The 19,188-nt window shown below is 45.0% G+C and overlaps 1 protein-coding gene across 1 annotated transcript in view; it reads left to right on the top strand.

Annotated features, from left to right (window-relative positions):
• The first annotated feature begins 7,712 nt into the window (after positions 1-7,712).
• cul4b (cullin 4B) overlaps positions 7,713-19,188 on the top strand; it is an 80,963-nt gene continuing 69,487 nt past the window's right edge. The window contains exon 1 of the mRNA XM_085998731.1: positions 7,713-8,298. Coding sequence (XP_085854857.1) covers positions 7,920-8,298 — 379 coding nt within the window. The 5' untranslated portion in view covers positions 7,713-7,919. The remainder of the gene's footprint in view (positions 8,299-19,188) is intronic.

Raw genomic sequence — 19,188 nt, 5'->3', positions numbered from 1 at the left:
CAAAAGGGAATTGAAAAGGAAAAATCTGCAGGGTTATCAGGAAAGAACAGGGGAGTGGGACTAAATGGACTACTCTTTCAAAGAACTGGCACAGGCGCGATGGGCTGAATGGCCTCCTTCTGTGCTGTTTGATTCTACATCGTGCTGGTGGTGGGGAAGCTTGAGGGCTCATGATGCTGAGTTGCAACTTGACTGTAAGGGACGGGCTCGATTGGCCAGTTGGTCTTTTCTTTTCCATCAATTTTGTATTTTTGTATTTATGTCAGTTTGGCTCAGTTGATAATACAGTCACCACTGAGTCAGAAGGTTGTGGGGTTGAGCCCTACACCAGGATTTGAGTGCATAATTCAGGCTGATACAAGTGGAGGTGATGTCCTTCAGAACAGATGTTTAACTGAGGTTTTGTTCAGCCAGCTGTTAAAGATCCCATGGCGCTATTGAAAGAAGGCCAAGAAGTGCATCCAGTGACCTAACTTACATTCCTCCATCAACCATTACCAACAAAAAAAATGAGCAGATCCTTCATCTGCTGTGGAGGATGCTGTGTTTGCCTACATAACAACACTGTACTCCAAAAGTTTAATTGACGCATATATCCAAGGGTCCCGAAATTCTGACAGTGCCATTGCGCCATCAGAACTGAGACGGAGCAGGACTTTCATCTACCTTAAGGCCGTGGTGTTTTCTGCACTGTAACTTGTGGGATCAGACAATTTAAATATGCAGAGGTGTGCAGGCTGTTGAAATACAGATTGTAACATTTCAACCAATCCAGGGGGTTGGAAACTGGGCAAGTTAGGTCCAGAATTGGCCATGAATGGCTAGAAGGCAGACTGGGAAATATCTGGAGGGATTGAGGGGGAGAGTGGGGAATGGGAGTGTGTCATCGAGTCATAGAGTTTTACAGCACAGAAAGAGGCCCTTCGGCCCATCGTGTCTGTGCCGCCCATCCATCCCTGTCCAGTCTAATCCCATTTTCCAGCATTTGGTCCATAGCCTTGTATGCATTGGCATTCCAAGTGCTCATCCAAATGCTTCTTGAATGTTGTGAGGGTTCCTGCCTCTACCACCCTTTTGGGCACTGAGTTCCACATTCCAACCACCCTCTGGGTGAAAAAGTTCCTCCTCAAATCCCCTCTAAATCTCCTGCCCCTTACCCTGAATCTATGCCCCCTTGTTATTGACCCCCCTACTAAGGGGAAAAGTTCCTCTTTGTCTACCCTATCTATGCCCCTCATCATTTTGTATACCTCAATCAGGTCCCCCCTCAGCCTTCTTTGCTCCAAGGAAAACAACCCCAGCCTGTTTAGTCTTTCTTCATAGCTGAGGCGCTCCATCCCAGGTAACATCCTGGTGAATCTTCTCTGCACCCTCTCCAAAGCAATCACATCCTTCCTATAGTGAGGCGACCAGAACTGCACACAGTACTCCAGCTGTGGCCTCACCAGCGTTTTGTACAGCTCCATCATAACCTCCCTGCTCTTATATTCTATGCCTCGGCTAATGAAGGCAAGTATCCCATATGCCTTTTTAACCACCTTATCTACCTGTTCCGCTGTCTTCAGGGATCTATGTACATGTACACCAAGGTCCCTCTGACCCTCTGTACTTCCTAGGGTCCTACCACTCATTGTGTATTCCCTTGCCTTATTTGTCCGTCCAAAATGCATCACCTCGCACTTTTCAGGGTTAAATTCCATTTGCCACTTTTCCGCCCATCTGACCAACCCGTTTATATCGTCCTGTAGCCTGAGGCTTTCCTCCTCGCAATTGACCACCCCACCAATTTTCGTGTCATCTGCGAACTTGCTGATCATACCTTTTACATTCTCATCCAAATCATTTATGTAGATCACAAACAACAAGGGACCCAGCACCGATCCCTGAGGTACCCCACTGGACACAGGCTTCCAGTCACAAAAGCAACCTTCGACCATCACCCTCTGCCTCCTGCCACTCAGCCAGTTTAGGATCCAACGCGCCAAGGCACCCTGGATCCCATGGGCTCTTACCTTCTTGACCAGTCTCCTATGCGGGACTTTGTCAAAGGCTTTACTGAAGTCCATGTAAACCACATCCACAGCATTTCCCTCATCCACCCCCCAGTCACCCCCTCGAAAAATTCAATCAGATTTGTCAGACATGATTTACCCTTGACAAAGCCATGCTGACTATCCCCGATTAATCCTTGCCTCTCCAAGTGGAGACTAATTTTGTCCCTCAGAATTTTTTCCAATAATTTCCCTACCACAGAGGTTAGGCTCACTGGCCTGTAATTCCCTGGTTTATCCCTGCTACCCTTCTTGTATAATGGTACTACATTAGCTGTTCTCCAGTCCTCTGGTACATCCCCTGTGGCCAGAGAGGTTCTGAAAATTTGTGTCAGAGCCCCTGCAATCTCCTCCTTTGCCTCCCACAGCAGCCTGGGATACATCTCGTCCGGGCCTGGGGATTTATCCACTTTTTGGCCTGCTAAAACCGCTAGCACCTCCTCCCTCTCGATGCTAATATGTTCAAGTATGTCACAGTCCCCTTGCCCGATTTCTATGTCTGCATCGTCTTTCTCCATAGTGAACACAGATGCAAAAAATTCATTTAAAACCCCGCCTACATCATCTGGCCCTACACACAGATTGCCACTTTGGTCCCTAATGGGCCCTACCCTTTCCCTGGTTATCCTCTTGCCCTTAATATACTTATAAAACATCTTAGGATTTTCCTTTATTTTGCTCGCCAGTGTTATTTCATGGCCCCTCCTCGCCCTCCTAATTTCTTTTTTAAGTATGCCCCTGCACTTTTTATACTCCTCTAGGGCTTCTTCCGTCTTTAGTCTTTTGTAACTGCCAAAAGCCCCCCTTTTATTTGTAATGCATTTTTGTATATCCCTTGTCATCCAAGGTTCCCTTTGCTTGTTGGTCCCACCCTTGACCTTTACAGGAACATGTTGGCGCTGTACTCTCTCTATTTCCCTTCTGAAAGTCTCCCACTGTTTTGATGTGGATTTTCCTATAAGTAGCTGCTCCCAGTCCACTTTGGCCAGATCCTGCCTTATCATATTAAAATCGGCCTTCCCCCAATTTAGAACCCTTATTTCCGGGCCGTCTTTGTCTTTTTCCATGACCACCTTAAATCTCACCGAATTATGGTCACTGTCGCCAAAATGCTCTCCTACTGATACTTCCACCACTTGCCCGGCTACATTCCCCAGAATTAGGTCCAGTACCGCCCCCTCTTTTGTAGGACTTTCTACATGTTGGCTCAAAAAGCTCTCCTGGATGCACTTTAAGAATTCTGCACCCTCTGAGCCCTTCACACTCTGACTATCCCAATTTATATTGGGGAAGTTGAAATCCCCCACTATTATTACCCTATTATTTTCGCACTTCTCTGAGATTTGCCGACATATCTGTTCCTCTATCTCCCCCTGACTGTTTGGGGGCCTATAGTACACTCCCAGCAAAGTGCTTGCCCCCTTTTTGTTTTTAAGTTCTACCCATATGGCCTCATTCGAGGAACCCGCTAATATATCGTCCCTCCTTACAGCAGTAATTGACTCCTTAATTAATATTGCAACACCCCCTCCCCTTTTACACCCCCCTCTGTCTCGCCTGAAGATTCTATACCCCGGAATATTGAGCTGCCAGTCCTGACCCTCCCTCAACCATGTCTCCGTGATAGCAACAATATTGTACTCCCATGTGTTCAACAACAACTTCAGTTCATCCACCTTATTTGCAAGACTCCTTGCATTAAAATAAATGCCTTCCAGCCCTGCCATATTCCCTTTTGCCTTCACATATTTGCTCTGCCTTCCCAGCTGACTTGTTTTTTCCTCTGTATGTGGCTGTAAATCACCCCCTACTATAGCTCCACTCTGTACCCCATCCCCCTGCCAAGTTAGTTTAAACCCCCCCCAGCAGTGCTAGCAAACCTCCCCGCAAGGATATTGGTTCCCCTCTGGTTCAGGTGTAAACCGTCCGACTTGTACAAGTCCCACCTTTCCCAGAAGCAGACCCAGTGATCCAGGAAACTAAAGCCCTCCCCCCTGCACCATCCCTTTAGCCACGCATTCATCTGTTCTATCTTCCTATTCCTATACCCACTAGCACGTGGCACGGGGAGTAATCCAGAGATTACAACCTTTGAGGTCCTGCTCTTTAATCCTTCACCTAGCTCCTTAAATTCTTGCTGCAGGACCTCATCCCTCTTTTTACCTATGTCGTTGGTACCAATGTGGACCACGACCTCTGGCTGTTCACCCTCCCCCTCCAGAATGCCCTGCAGCCGCTCAGTGATATCCTTGACCCTGGCACCAGGGAGGCAACAAACCATCCTGGATTCACGTCTACGGCCACAGAAACGCCTATCTGTTCCCCTTACTATAGAATCCCCTACCACTATTGCTCTCCCACTCTTTTTCCCCCCTTCCTGGGCAGCAGGAGCACCCCCAGTGCCAGCAAGTTGGCTGCTGCTGCCTTCCCCCGGTGAGTCATCCCCCCCAACAGTATCCAAAGCGGTATACTTGTTTGAGAGGGGAATGGTCACAGGGGTCTCCTGCACTACCTGCCTGCTTCTATTGCTCCGCCTGGTGGTCACCCATTTCCTGTCTTCCTGTGCAGCCCTTCCCTGCGGTGTGACCAACTCACTAAACGTGCTATCCACGACCCTCTCAGCATCGTGAATGCTCAACAACCCATCCACCCGCAGCTCCAGCGCCTCAATGCGGTCTGCTAGTAGCTGCAGATGGATGCATCTCTGGCACACGTGGTCATCAGGGGCACCGGGGTCCCTGAATTCCCACATAGAGCAAGAGGAGCATATCACGGGGCTGGGCTCACCTGGCATGACCTTCCCTTTACTTAATTTAAATTAATTTACTACCACCAATTAAAAATATCTCTAAGGCGCTTGTATAGTCTACCAACAGTCCCTGCTACACCAGAAAGGACCCTAGTAACTATAAACTACAGAGTTAAAGTTTAAAAAAGAGAAATACTCACCAACCAATCACTTACCTGCTCCCTGGTGACGTCACACTCTGATTACTTTTTACCTCTCTCCTCTGCTGTTGATTTGGTACGCCTCACCTCGCACTGCCGCCGATTTGAATCTGCCGCCGCTTTTAACTGCCGCCGGTCACTGCCCCTTCACAGGTCCGATGCTCTGATCGGGCCTCACCTCGCACTGCCGCCGATTTGAATCTGCCGCCGCTTTTAACTGCCGCCGGTCACTGCCCCTTCACAGGTCCGATGCTCTGATCGGGCCTCACCTCGCACTGCCGCCGATTTGAATCTGCCGCCGCTTTTAACTGCCGCCGGTCACTGCCCCTTCACAGGTCCGATGCTCTGATCGGGCCTCACCTCGCAACTGCCGCCGATTTGAATCTGCCGCCGCTTTTAACTGCCGCCGGTCACTGCCCCCTCACAGGTCCGATGCTCTGATCGGGCCTCACCTCGCACTGCCGCCGATTTGAATCTGCCGCCGCTTTTAACTGCCGCCGGTCACTGCCCCTTCACAGGTCCGATGCTCTGATCGGGCCTCACCTCGCACTGGGGAATAGAAGTGTGATGTGGAACAGGGAGGAGATGAGTACGAAGGGTTGGGTTATTAAATACCCGGAGGAGAGGCAGAGACCTGGTGCACCAACAGGATATAAAACCTGCTGCTGCTTAAAAGAGTTACAGCAACACTGGAGAAATCAGGCAACCTAGGTAACAAACATGGCAGGCAGATCAAAGGAACAAGCATCAAACTTCAGGGAGTTGGACCAACATGTCTTTCTAACAGAGATACAGAGCAGGAGGAATAGCTTTTTTTCGACCGGGTACTAGAGACCTGCCAAGAATGTGGTGCAGACTTTGTGAAGAAGTGGCTGTGGCAGTGCCACCTCGTTGAACCCCAGGGCTCCTTTGCAAATGCAAAAAGTAGTTGAAGGAACTCACCAGAATTGACAAGGTAAACTACTATATGAGTTGTACTCCTTCATTCATTACCCTCACAGCATCAGAGATATCAGAGGTGAAAGTGGGATTTGACGGTGTGGGAAGGGCAGTCGTCTCCGCATAGATCAGCCCCGGGCTCCTGAACCTGCGGCCTCAGATCTCTAAGGCCCCACTCTAAAAAGGATGTTGGATAAGCATCACAATCACATGCAGACACTGAGCACTATGTTGGAGGACCAGAGACAGATGGCAGTGGTCACGGCAGAGTCCAACACCATTCTCAGTGCCAATATCCAAGACGGATTCAACATCATACAGGACTGCCCGGTGAGAGTGATGGCACCATGAACATCTGCATCTGTTACTCCTGATAGAGAAACCTCTAGGCTAGTCAGTGCATCCACAATGGATACTTAGATTACTGGCCTTCAAGCCTTCAGGTCCATTTGGAGAGAACAATGGAAAGTGGCCTCCAAGAGTTTCAGGTGGTCCTCTTTCAGGGTCTTCATTACCTAACTGACACTATCAGATCTTCCCTGATGCTGATCATTGAGCACTCAGATCCAAGACACAGCACAAGTGGAATGGCTAGAATTCACCTTCATGGTGCTGTCCTCTCTCCTGGTTCATCTGACCATTCTGGCCAGGCCCCTCAGATCCCTGCTCATATAGGTGTCTAGATACAGACCAAGCTGCCCATGCACCTGCAGCCGTGGTGTAGCCTTCTGAAGTGTCCTCCTGTGGACTCAGGAGCCCTGTTTCATTTTTTTTAAAGCTTTGCTATTTAGCTGAGGCCCAGTAACTCATTATAACATTATGTATCAGGGCATTTCTGCATTTGTAAATCATATACAAGCTTTGAATAGGATTTAATGAGATTTTGATACATTCAACAGTCAGAGTGGGCAGCTGAGCTCCTTGTTTGGGTGTGTGGGAGGAAATATCTCAGGTATAGGGGCAGGGATTCGGCAGTCGGGCTCCCATTCTCATTTTTCCTGGTCCACTGCACTGCCACCACCCAAGAACAGGCAGTTTGCCTGAGGAAAATATTAGTCAGCTGGAATTTTGCTCATCAGCTGATGCTGTGGCTTGGCATGCAACCTCACTATATCTGAGAACAGTACAATATTGTCAGTGCGCTTATATTCAAGTTGATGTCTGTTTAAAAAAAGACACATAACAAATCCTAAGAATGACCTTTGGCCCATTTGATCTCATCATTTCAGAATACCAAACTTACTCTATACAGTTCTGCAGCCTCCACTAAGTTGATAGGGTTAGCTGAAGATGGATGTGAGGAGGCTCATGTGGAGCATAAACAGCAGTATAGACCAGTTGTGCCAAGTGGCCTGTTTCTATAATGTAGATTCTATGTAGTTCTATGTAACCGAGGATGTAGCATTTTTGACAGCTTCTAACCAGGCTCACCTGTGAAAGGCCCTTTCACCCCCCTGGACCTTCTGCTGCTTCCAAAGGAACCATCTTACTATATGACCCGCCCCAGCTCAATTTTACAAGGGTGTAAATTTCAATATGGTGACATCTTCAATGCTGCCATCTGTTATAAGTGAGCTTTATGATCAAGAACAGCGACATATATTGCAAACCCTCTGAAACAAATGGTCTGTGTTTCCAAAAAGAGGAGAAACACTTGCTCAGAATTTCTCACTGACTGAAGGCCTCGAGTGTGGCAGATTTGAGAGCGGGGTTTGGCGGGCAATTGAGTGGCTCCGCCCCCGCGTGACGTCACAGGATGGCACGGCTCCCGGCATGCAAAGGGTGGCCGGAAGTGCCGCCATTTTATTCTATTGACAAAACAAGTGACCGAAATTTTGCGGAGGGTTTGGAGTCGGTTCTAATTTTGTGTTTTTTTTCTCCCCCCCCCCCCCTTTCCCATTTACACGACTGGGGTGTGTGTCTGTGAGCGCGCGTGTGTTTTAAAAAAAAACGATAGGACGGCATCGGCTTTAAGTTTTCATGTTTCGAACGGGCCTCTCTTCACAAAATTCACCGCAGGAGGTGCGACAACAGGCTGATGTTAGTCCGAGGAAGCGAAAGTTAGCCGAGGCCGGCGAGTTCGAGCACCAACACCAAACACCTCAGCAAGCCCAGCTCCAGCTCTTCTCCGCCCCCAAGTCTTCCTCCTCCACCTGCTGCAACCACCAGCTCCAGAAGAGAGTCAAGTTCGACGACTCGCTGGACTTTGTTGGACTCGATGTGATGATGGCGGAGGAGCAGAGAAAAAACAGCGGCTGCTCCGTACTAACGGGGCATGCCAACGGGCTGACCAAATCTACCACCTTCGCCAACAGCAAGCCGGGGACGGCTAAAAAATTAGTTATTAAAAATTTCAAAGGTATAATAATAGGAGATCTTACAATAGGTTAAAATAAAATTTAGCAATTGGGAGCTTCAGGTCTGCAATGTTGGAATTCTGTTTTTAAAGCTTTTACCTTGGCCTATGCCAGTTGTTCCTTAAATATCCACTAAACCCTACGTACATTTTCTTCAGATGGTATACATATAAAAGGAGATATTCAAGCCTTTAAAACAATTTAGTCATCATCATTTAGTTTTCCAGCCCTTTAATTGCCCCAAAGATAATTTTTGTTTGGTCTACAGTTCCCTAAAAGGCAAGATGAAACTCTACACACATTTTTTGATCAGTTTGCAGGCAATGATCACTGCAGAACAGTTTTATTACAACCTCTGCTTTTTGTGAAGCTCCCTCAAGTTAAAATGTTAACTGCGTATTTGATAAATCTGATTTATAAGTCATGGAAAAAAATATATAATTCACACTCTGAATGGAGAACAAGTTTGTTTTCCTTGTTTATATTTTTAAATGCCACTACTATCCTTATGAGTGAGATATATATTTTAATTCTGAACTGTTGTACTTAAGATGTGATCTTACTGTTTATGCTCCACTAAAAATTGATTGTGTACCACTGATAGAGTTCTTAAACAATTATAATTTAGGCTGAGTATCTTTATGAATAAGGTTCAATGATTATTTATTTAGATGTAGTAGATGAAAATGGCATAAAGGTATGATTGCAGATCATTGTATTTTAAATGTGGTAATGCTGGGCAATATTTAGACTTAAATCTCTTATACTGAATGCAGGAAATAGTAGAAATTAGACTTGAGTTGAAGATTTTTGCTTGTTTTCCCATTATTGTTTAGTTGGAAAGAAATGATTGGTAATCGTAACTTCCGCTCCCTCTATCAGCCATTTTAAGATCCTAAATGAGATCAGCTAATTCAGCACAGACAAGGGTCAAATCTGAGATATATTGGTCCTTATGGCTGAAATGGGATGGCAGCTTTGGAGCCAGTTGTAGCACCCATACTGTAGGGCTGGTTGAGATTAGTTAATTTAATATAAGGTGGATATTGAACTTATGATCATCTTGGCCTCCAGTTTTGCATCTTTATGAAGTGTACGTTCTTAGCGGTCAGGTTGGCAAATGAACAAGGACAATCATAATTTAGCTATGTTACCAAGAGTTGGAAGAGGGGGAAAATTAGCAAATAAAAGGTAACATATAGCTAGCTATGTTTACAGGCAAGGGACAGATCTTTGTGAAATAGTTAATCTATATTGTAGCTCTTTTATGTTTGCCAAAGTAATGCTTCTTACAGTGGATGCTGCAGTATAATGTGGAAGGACAGTGTAGTACTCAGCATTTTGAGAAGAATATTTGATGGGGAAAAAGCAATTTCTGGCCCCATGTCTAGTGTTGTCCAATACATTAGCCACCTAGATATGGCTAACTACATTTCTAATTAGTAAATAAAAAATGAGTAATAGACACTGTCTTTGGGCACATGATCACAATACTCATGCTTTTTGTGCATTTGTTGGTAAAATGATAAGACTAAAAGCAGTGTGCATGAGTTTTTAGTTATTGAGTGCTTTACTTACTTGGTTATTGAGTGGTGTAGATGTTAAGTAAATATACATGTCAAGTAAATTTAGCTGTATTGTGTGAGCATATGCAAACCATTTTCTACTGAAATTAGTGGATGTGGCTGAAAGTGTCACCACAGCCATGCCTGTGGCTAGTCAGTGATTTCCATTGGACAACACTGCCCTAGTCCCAATAATAAATACATAAAAAGAAAAGACATTGTACCCAAGTAGAGAATTGCCCCCTTTTGTACATGGATGTAGCATGCTAGAGAGTCTCAGCCACAAAAAATAGTTTGAGTAGTAACTGCCTTTTTGGGATGCAGAGGTTCGGTTGACACCCCCCTTGGTCCTAGATGTCAAACTCGAAGCATAATACAACTTTAAAATATCCTGTAACGGGTGAAACTTGAAACCTAATGGTGAACAGGAAGGATGCTGATTACTGCTCGGAGTAATGAGAGTTGTCTGCAATATCAGTTGCCTGAACGATGTGCTTCCCCAGATGACACTTAATTGCACACTCTAGTGTGGAACTGAGCCAGAAGATCAGGTCGGTCCTTGATCCTTGGTCTGTGCTGACTTTTCTGGTTGGCAGGAAGGATAACACAATTGGTGTTGGTTGATCTTTTGGTGGGGGGTGGGAATCGATTTGGATTCCCTCCTGATACTGTCTAGTGATTGCTTCTAGAAAGCACACAGTTATGAACCTCTGGGATTGACTTGACTGCAGATTCTGCCCCCCGCCCCCCCCCTCCACCGGACTGACTAAGGCTATGACTCACTTTATAGCCTTGCTCGCAAGTTATGGCTACTTGGGCAAAGTTTGAATTGTATTCCAGCAAGAGTCAGTACCTTTGGGTGAGGGAAGAGAGAGAACCATGAAAGGAATTAACTGAATATATAGCTCTTGCTTAGGTACCTATCATTGTTGGTCTCCAGCAGGCTGCATTCTCACTAAAAATTGGCAAGTTTCTTCGGGAGGAGAAACTGGAGAGAATGTTTTGAGCCACGTACATAATACTCAGATGAATTGCTACTGGTGGGAGCATTGAGATTATGAAGTAAGAATATCAGACTACAATGCCTTAAGTGTGACTTTACAGTGTATACGTACCAGTACACTGTATGAGGCTAGCAACAACCATGGTTATTGTACTATTATAGGATTCTTTTCAAAATATTTTGGTGTGATCCACTGATCTGAGTTGAAAAATGATCCTGACTGAAATGGTCCCATTCCCCCCCCAGTCAAAAAATAATCAAGGATTAGGATTTCAAGTCAGTGTTGCACTCTTCTGCCATTCTCCACCTTAGCTGACACAGTACTAAGGGTGTTGCTGGTCTGTTAAGCATGTGCAGAGTAAGACAGTTATCATCATTACTGTAAAACAGCCTAGACCTGACATTAAAATGTTTCAACAAAGGTCTAGAAGTACAAGCTTAAATTATCAATGATAATTCCTTTTAGTCATTGTTGCACTTTATAGAGAATTGCCATTCCAATTTCAGTCAGTAATTAAGGCAAATGAGAGAAATTCTGCCTTTATCTTCTACTTTCCTTGGGTAGTGAGATTTTCTCCACAAGGAACATTGGAAAGTACAGGATTGGAAAAAACTGGCAGCAGACAGCTGGCCTGCATAATCACTCACTCCTTCAAATATCTAACCAATTTTCCTGTATGGTTTTCCACGCTATCTGCTTGCAATACCTCCATTCCATTCTCTGTTTAAAGTAATTAAGTCTGTGCACATGTCCTCTTAGCTTGAGCATATGTCTGCTCTAGAGTTTGACAAATTCAGAGTATTGGGGTTCAATTTATTTATTTTTATTTATATATTTACTTAAGAATCTTGAGTAATATTTTCCCTGAGCCATCTATTTTCCAGAGTAAGTAATTCTAGGCTCTGCAACCTCTTCTCAAGCTTGGTACCAGTTTGATTTCCCTATTCTGCACTGTCTTCAATACCTTGATAGCCTTGCTATAGTACAGCTACCAGAATTGTATATAATGTTCCAGGTTGGGCTGTATCAGTGCTTTGTACAGATTTGTTATCACCTGGGATTTGTGTTCTATCCTTCGAGCAAGATATATCCCAAGGACCATTTAGCTATTCTTCATGCATCTGCATAAACACAAGGTGTCAGCCTTGGCTCAATGATAGCACTCACCTCCTGAATCAGAAGGTTGTGGGTTTGAGTTCACTGCAGCAACTTGAGCACATAATCTAGGCTGAAACTCAGTGCAGTACTGAGGGAGTGCTGTACTATCTGAGGTGATGTCTTTTGAATGAGCTGTTAAGTTGAGGCCCTGGTTTGCATGCAAAGTTGGACGTAGAAGACCCCAAGGCACTATTTGTAGGGGATTGCTACCGGCGCCCTGATCAATATTTATCCCTCAATTGAAATCACGAAAAGCAAAATAACTGGTAATTTATATCATTGTTATTTACAAATTGGTTTGCAACAGTGATTACAAAATACTTTACTGGCTGTGAAGCACTTGAGGATTTCTTGAGCTTGTGAAAGATTCTACAGTCCCCACCGTTAATACCGGGCACATTTGTGTAAACGCGATTTGCCCACTATATGCGATGGCCAATACAACATCGTATGGTCTGTATGTATGGGCCTGTTAACATTTGAAGTTTCTTTACTAACTGATGAGCTGCTGTTTTGGGAGGAACTAATGACTGCAATGCTGACACCTCCCCATTTCCCCACCCCGCCAAAAAAATGCCGTAAGAGGAACTTTGGGATGCCTGACTCCTGCCACAAAGCTGTTTTTTAAAATTCACTTATGGGATGTGGGCATTGCTGGCAAGGCCAGCATTTATTGTCCATCCCTAATTGCCCTTGAGAAGGTGGTTGTGCGCTGCCTTCTTGAACTGCTGCAGTCCATGTGGTGAAGGTACTCCCACAATACTGTTAGGTAGGGAGTTCCAGGACTTTGACCCAGTGACGATGAAGGATCGGCGATATATTTCTAAGTCAGGATGGTGTGTGACTTGGAGGGGAACTTGGAGGTGGTGGTGTTCCCATGCGCCTGCTGCCCTTGTCCTTCTAGGTGGAAGAGGTCGTGGGTTTGGGAGGTGCTGCTGAAGAAGACTTGGCAAGTTGCTGCAGTGCATCTTGCAGATGGTACACACTGCAGCCACGGTACGCCGGTGGTGGAGGGAGTAAATGTTTAAAGTGGTGGATGGGGTGCCAATCAAGCGGGCTGCTTTGTCCTGGATGGTGTTGAGCTTGAGTGTTGTTGGAGCTGCACTCATCCAGGCAAGTGGAGAGTATTCCATCACACTGCTTATTTGTGTCTTGTAGATGGTGGAAAGGCTTTGGGGGAGTCAGGAGGTGAGACACTCACCACAGAATACCTAGCCTCTGACCTGCTCTTGTTGCCACAGTATTTATGTGGCTGGTCCAGTTAAGTTTCTGGTCAATGGTGACCCCCAAGATGTTGGTGGGGGATTCGGCGATGGTAATGCCGTTGAATGTCAAGGGGCGGTGGTGAGACTCTCGCTTGTTGTAGATAGCCATTGCCTGGCGCGAATGTTACCTGCCACTTATCAGCCCAAGCCTGAATGTCGTCCAGGTCTTGTTGCATGTGGGCATGGACTGCATCATTATCTGAGGAGTTGTGAATGGCGCTGAACACTGTGCAGTCATCAGTGAACATCCCCATTTCTGACCTTTATGTTGGAGGGAAGGTCACTGATGAAGCAGCTGAAGATGGTTGAGCCTAGGACACTGCCCTGAGGAACTCCTGCAGCGATGTCCTGGGGCTGTGATGATTGACCTTCAACCACCACAACCACCTAGGTATGACTCCAACCAGTGGAGAGTTCCCCCCCCCCCCCCCCGATTCCCATTGACTTCAGTTTTACTAGGGATCCTTGATGTCACACTCGGTCAAATGCTGCCTTGATGTCTAGGGCAATCACTCTCGCCTCACCTCTGGAGTTCAGCTCCTTTGTCCATGTTTGGACCAAGACTGTAATGAGGTTGGGTGCCGAGTGGTCTTGGCGGAACTCAAACTGGGCATCAGTGAGCAGGTTATTGGTGAGTAAGTGCCGCTTGGTAGCACTGTTGATGACACCTTCCATCACTTTTCTGATGATTGAGAGTAGACTGCTGGGGCGGTAATTGGCCAGATTGGATTTGTCCTGCTTTTTGTGGACAGGACATACCTGGGCAGTTTTCCACGTTGTTGGATAGATGCCAATGTTGTAGCTGTACTGGAACAGCTTGGCTAGAGGTGTGGCTAGTTCTGGAGCACAAGTCTTCAGCACGATAGCCGGGATGTTGTCGGGGCCCACAGCCTTTGCTGTATCCAGTGCGCTCAGCCGTTTCTTGATATCATGTAGAGTGAATCGAATTGGCTGAAGACTGGCTTCTGTGATGGTGAGGACCTCAGGAGGAGGCTGATATGGATCATCCACTTGGCACTTCTGGCTGAAGATGGTTGCAAACGCTTCAACCTTGCCTTTTGCGCTCATGTGCTGGGCTCCACCATCATTGAGAATGGGGATATTCATGGAGCCTCCTCCTCCCGTTCGTTGTTTAATGGTCCACCACCATGCAGGACTGCAGAGCTTAGATCTGATCTGTTGATTGTGGGATCGCTTAGCCCTGTCTATAGCATGCTGCTTCTGCTTTTTAGCATGCACGTAGTCCTGTGTTGCAGCTTCCCCAGGTTAGCACCTCATTTTTAGGTATGCCTGGTGCTGCTCCTGGCATGCTCTTCTGCACTCCTTACTGCACCAGGTTTGGTCCCCCGGCTTGATGGTAATGGTAGAGTGAGGGATATGCCGGGCCATGAGGTTACAGATTGTGGTGGAATACAATTCTGCTGCTGCTGATGGCCCACAGCACCTCATGGATGCCCAGTTTGAGCTGCTAGATCTGTCCTGAATCTCTCCCATTTAGCACGGTGGTAGTGCCACACAACACAATGTTTAAATATTATAGGAAGCCAGTAAATTAATAACACTTATCATTAATCTAATTTAGCCTTTCACATACATCACACTGACTGCACAGTTCTGATTATGCTCTCCCAGTTCATGCTAACGCTGTTCTTCCCGATTCTCCCTTTACCCCCAAGAGTTGCTCCAGAGGATTTGAAATTTTCCTGCATGCTGTCGGCAGTAGTTTTTGTAGGTCAGAAATTCCTGTACACCAACATGTAGCAGACTTTGGATTCCTGGAGTAGTAGCGACAGGTAGTGGAAGGGGAAAATTAAGGGGCTCCATTGATTTTAATCCACAAAGGCAGACTCTGTCTGAAACGGGTAGCTGCAACGTACACAGAACTGGATGTTAATGCAATGGTGGCTGTCCACCTCTGAAATCTGTATCAACATTTGTTAAGTTATTGATCAGAAGTTGTAGAAATCTATGAAGCCTAGAAATTGTTGTTAGTGTAAAGCATTTTGATGGTGACAGTTTTGCAGTATTTGTGGAATAGGCTCTTAATTTAAAGACAATTTGTCTTACCTAGTAACTAAATACAGCTGTTTCTGCCCAAAATAAATGGAGCACTTAAGATGCTATAACCGGCCAGTTTGAAATTGACGTTAATGCAAATAGATAATTGGGTATCGCTTTTTGACCGATCTAAGCGCCTGCCTGTTTTAAACATGGATGTTTTACATGATCAGGACTGCATACAGATTAAAGTTTGTTTTCTTTTTCTATCCACAGATCCCTCCCCTGTGGTATGCCCTTTAGCCTTGAACCAATTAATTTATATTCCCACTGTTTTATTTCTCTTCCAGTGTCTCATTAACTTGCATTCATCCACATTAAATGCAATTTGCTGCTCTTAAGCCCACCTTCTCAACCTGTCCAGATTCCCTTCTATTTCGGTTGCTTGTTCCCGATTGTTTGAACCTCCCCAAATTTGGTGTGAGCTGCAAATGTTTCTGTAAACAGCAATGACCCAGCACTGATCCATGTGGCATTCTGCTGGTAATGTTGATGCAGTTCAATCAGTGTCATTTTCAAAAAAAAGTTTGTCTCCCATCGTTTCCATTCTGCCTGTTATTTTTGGTCCTCATGGTTCTGTCTTCATTTTGGTGTTGTCATTAGGATTGCAGTCCGGACATGTACCAGTGAGTGTGAAATTTATATAGAATTTGTCCTTCCCAACTCTCATTGTGTCTGGAGAGAGCATTTTGAGCTGTATAACATTTAGGTAAATTGCTGATGGTTACAGGTCTGTTGTTGGTGATGACTGTAGGAGCAGTTTGATGTGATAACTTAGGTGTTGTGCAATGTCCTTTATGTACAATGTGTTGGTTTAAGTGCATTTTTTAAAAATCGTGTACTTTCAAATAGGTCATGCTACAACATTGAAGTTTCAGCCTTCAAACATTTTCTTAATGAGGAAATGAAGTCTGTTAAATTGCTATTGCTATAAAATTGTTTTGAATTCTGCCGCGGCAAAAATCAGTTTGAATGATGTGTAGTTCGTAAAAGGAAGCAAGAATACCAACAGCTTGAAATGCTCTAATCTCAACGTGCAGTAGAGTTTGTGATAAAACATCTGATATTGAGTTGCATGAAATGTTTTATCTTTTGAGACTAGATGATCTGTCCAAAGCTGCAGCCATAGGATTTTCACAAAACCATTGTCGGCTGACGAAATTCAAATGTAATAAACAGTGAAGGGGATAATCATAGACTTCAGGAGGACATACAGACTGGTTAAATGGGCAGACACATGGCAGATGAAATTTAACAGAAGTGTAAAATGGTGCATTTTGGTAGGAAGAATGAGGAGAGGCAATATAAACTAAAAGGTACAATTTCAGAGGGAGTGCAGGAACAGAGACCTGGAAGGGGGTGGTGGGGGGTGCGGTGCGGAGTACATACACAAATCTTAGAACATGGAAGGACAAGTTGAGAAAGTTGTTTAAAAAGGCATATGCGATTCCTGGCTTTATAAATGAGAAATGGAGTACAGAAGCAAGGAAGTTATGCTAAACCTTTTGAAAACACTGCTTAGGCCTCAGCTGGAATATTGTGTTCAATTCTGCGCACCAAACTTTAGGAAGGGTGTCAAGGCCTTAGAGAGGGTGCAGAAGAGATTTACTAGAATGGTACCAGGGATGAGGGACTTCAGTTGTATGGAAAGACTGGAGAAGCTGGGGAACAGAGAAGGTTACAAGGAGATTTGTCGATGTGTTCAAAATCATGGGTTTTGATAGAGTAAATTAGGAGAAACTGTTTCCAATGGCAGAAGGGTCGGTAACCAGAGGACACAGATTTAAGATAATTGGCAAAAGAACCAGAGGCGACATCATGAAAAAGTTTTTACGCAGCAAATTGTTGTGATCTGGAATGCACTGCCTGAAAGGGTGGTGGAAGCAGATTCAGTAGTAACTTTCAAAAGGAAATTGGATAAATTGGGAAATAAATGACAGGGCTTTGGGGCAAAGAGTAGGGGAGTGGGATTAGTTGGCTAGTTCTATTAGAGTCGGCACAGGCTCGATGGGGCGAATGGCCTCCTGTGCTGAATCATTATATGATTCAAGAGCCACAATACAGATATAGTTTTGGGCTCTTCTGTTGTCTGGATGGCTGCTTGAGAAACCTGACATCAGTTGTCAAAATGTAATAACTTTTGACTTTTTTTGTGGTATGCAATGAATGCCACATGGATGAACAGTGGCCTGTTCTTGGCTTTGTGGGAACTTGCATGCACTTGTGTAGTTATTAAAACCTCTACAGAGAATCTGTTGTCTTTCACTTTCTAAGCGTGAATGCTTTGTCAGAGAGTGTTATTTTGCTTCAGTGAAAATATAAATCAGTAATCACACGAACTTTCCAGTTATATGTGCCACCTACTGACACTTAATGGGAAAACCATATGCATATTATTTTTCCCCATTTTCTTCCTTTTCCTGATTTGCAGCCTATTGCTGGGGGTTTCAGGGTAAACTGGTGGACTCTTCGTACTTCATCTTCAGCGCCCATATACTGAATGTCAGCAAGTTGTTTAGTGCAAGGCATCACAGCCAAGCCTGATCCTGTCCTTGCCTTCTGTTCACAACTGGGCATTTTGCAGGAGCGATCATTGGATAGCATGAATAAGGATTCAACCCAGGAGCTGCTTTTGTCTCCCTGTGCTAGTAAAAAATAAATTAAGAAAAATAGCATGCCAGAGATGACTTAATATAGCGCTTTTTTCATGTGTGTGGGAATAAAGCTACATAATTTCCTTACACTTGCTATGTTAACAGGGTATGATTTGTTGCATTCATAACAAAAGACCATGTTTCTTTATAACTCTGCGTCTCTGTTTTTTCTCTCCTCACCCCCCCCCCCCCCCCCCCCCCCCACCCCCAGCCAGTTCCCAGTTAGGATGCAAGGCCACATGCCCTCTGGTACCTCACTCCCAAGTGGCCATTATTCTTAATTTGTCACCTTAGACAGTGTGTTGATAGGTGTCATAGCCATCCTGATCCTGGTCTCACCTAACACCCACGCATGTGAGTTATGTTTGAAACAGGAGCCATGCCTTAATTTACCCCACCTGTACCTAGCCCAGGAGGAGAAAAGGTCAGTTAGAGTGCTCCTTGCTGAAAAGGAAAGAAAGATTTGCATTTATATATAATGCCTTTCAGGATGTCCCAAAGCACTTTACAGCCAATGCAGTGACATTTTTTTGAATTGTTGTTATGTCACTGTTGTAATGTAGGAAACGTGGCAGCCAATTTGCACACAGCAAGCTCCCACAAACAGCAATGTGATAATGACCAGATAATCTGTTTGTGTTGTTGATTGAGGGATAGATATTGGCCAAAACACTGGTGATAACTCCCCTGCTCTTCGAAATAGTGTCATGAGATCTTTTGCGTCCACCTGAGGGGGCAGACGGGGCCTTGGTTTAACGTCTCATCCAGCAGTGCAGCACCCTCAGTATTGCCCTGGAGTGTCGGCCTAGATTTTTGTGCTCAAGTCTCTGGAGTGGACTTGAACCCACAACCTTCTGACGCAGACATGAGAGTGCTACCCACTGAGCCATGGCTGAGATCAAGACTGAGTAGTGCTGACACATCTGGGACAGCTCTTCTGGTATCTCATGCACTCCTGGATAGGAAACAGGAAAATTTGTATAAAAAAATAAGTTCTACCTCCACCACTCAATCCATTTGAAATGTGCTTTTATTTTGATATTTTGGTCAGTGCTCCTCTGAACTTCCCCTCTCATTCCTTGTAAACTTCAAAATGATGTCCAACATGCTCTACTCCTTCTTGCATCCTCACTGTTGAAATCAGGACTTCTTACATGGCCTTTTATTGTAACTCCTCTTCCCAAATTT

Source organism: Somniosus microcephalus, chromosome 1 (genome assembly GCF_052327205.1).
Source record: "Somniosus microcephalus isolate GS21.2 chromosome 1, FLI_Smic_1.0, whole genome shotgun sequence".
Taxonomy (NCBI): domain Eukaryota; kingdom Metazoa; phylum Chordata; class Chondrichthyes; order Squaliformes; family Somniosidae; genus Somniosus; species Somniosus microcephalus.
This window is presented reverse-complemented; position numbering and strand designations above follow the sequence as displayed.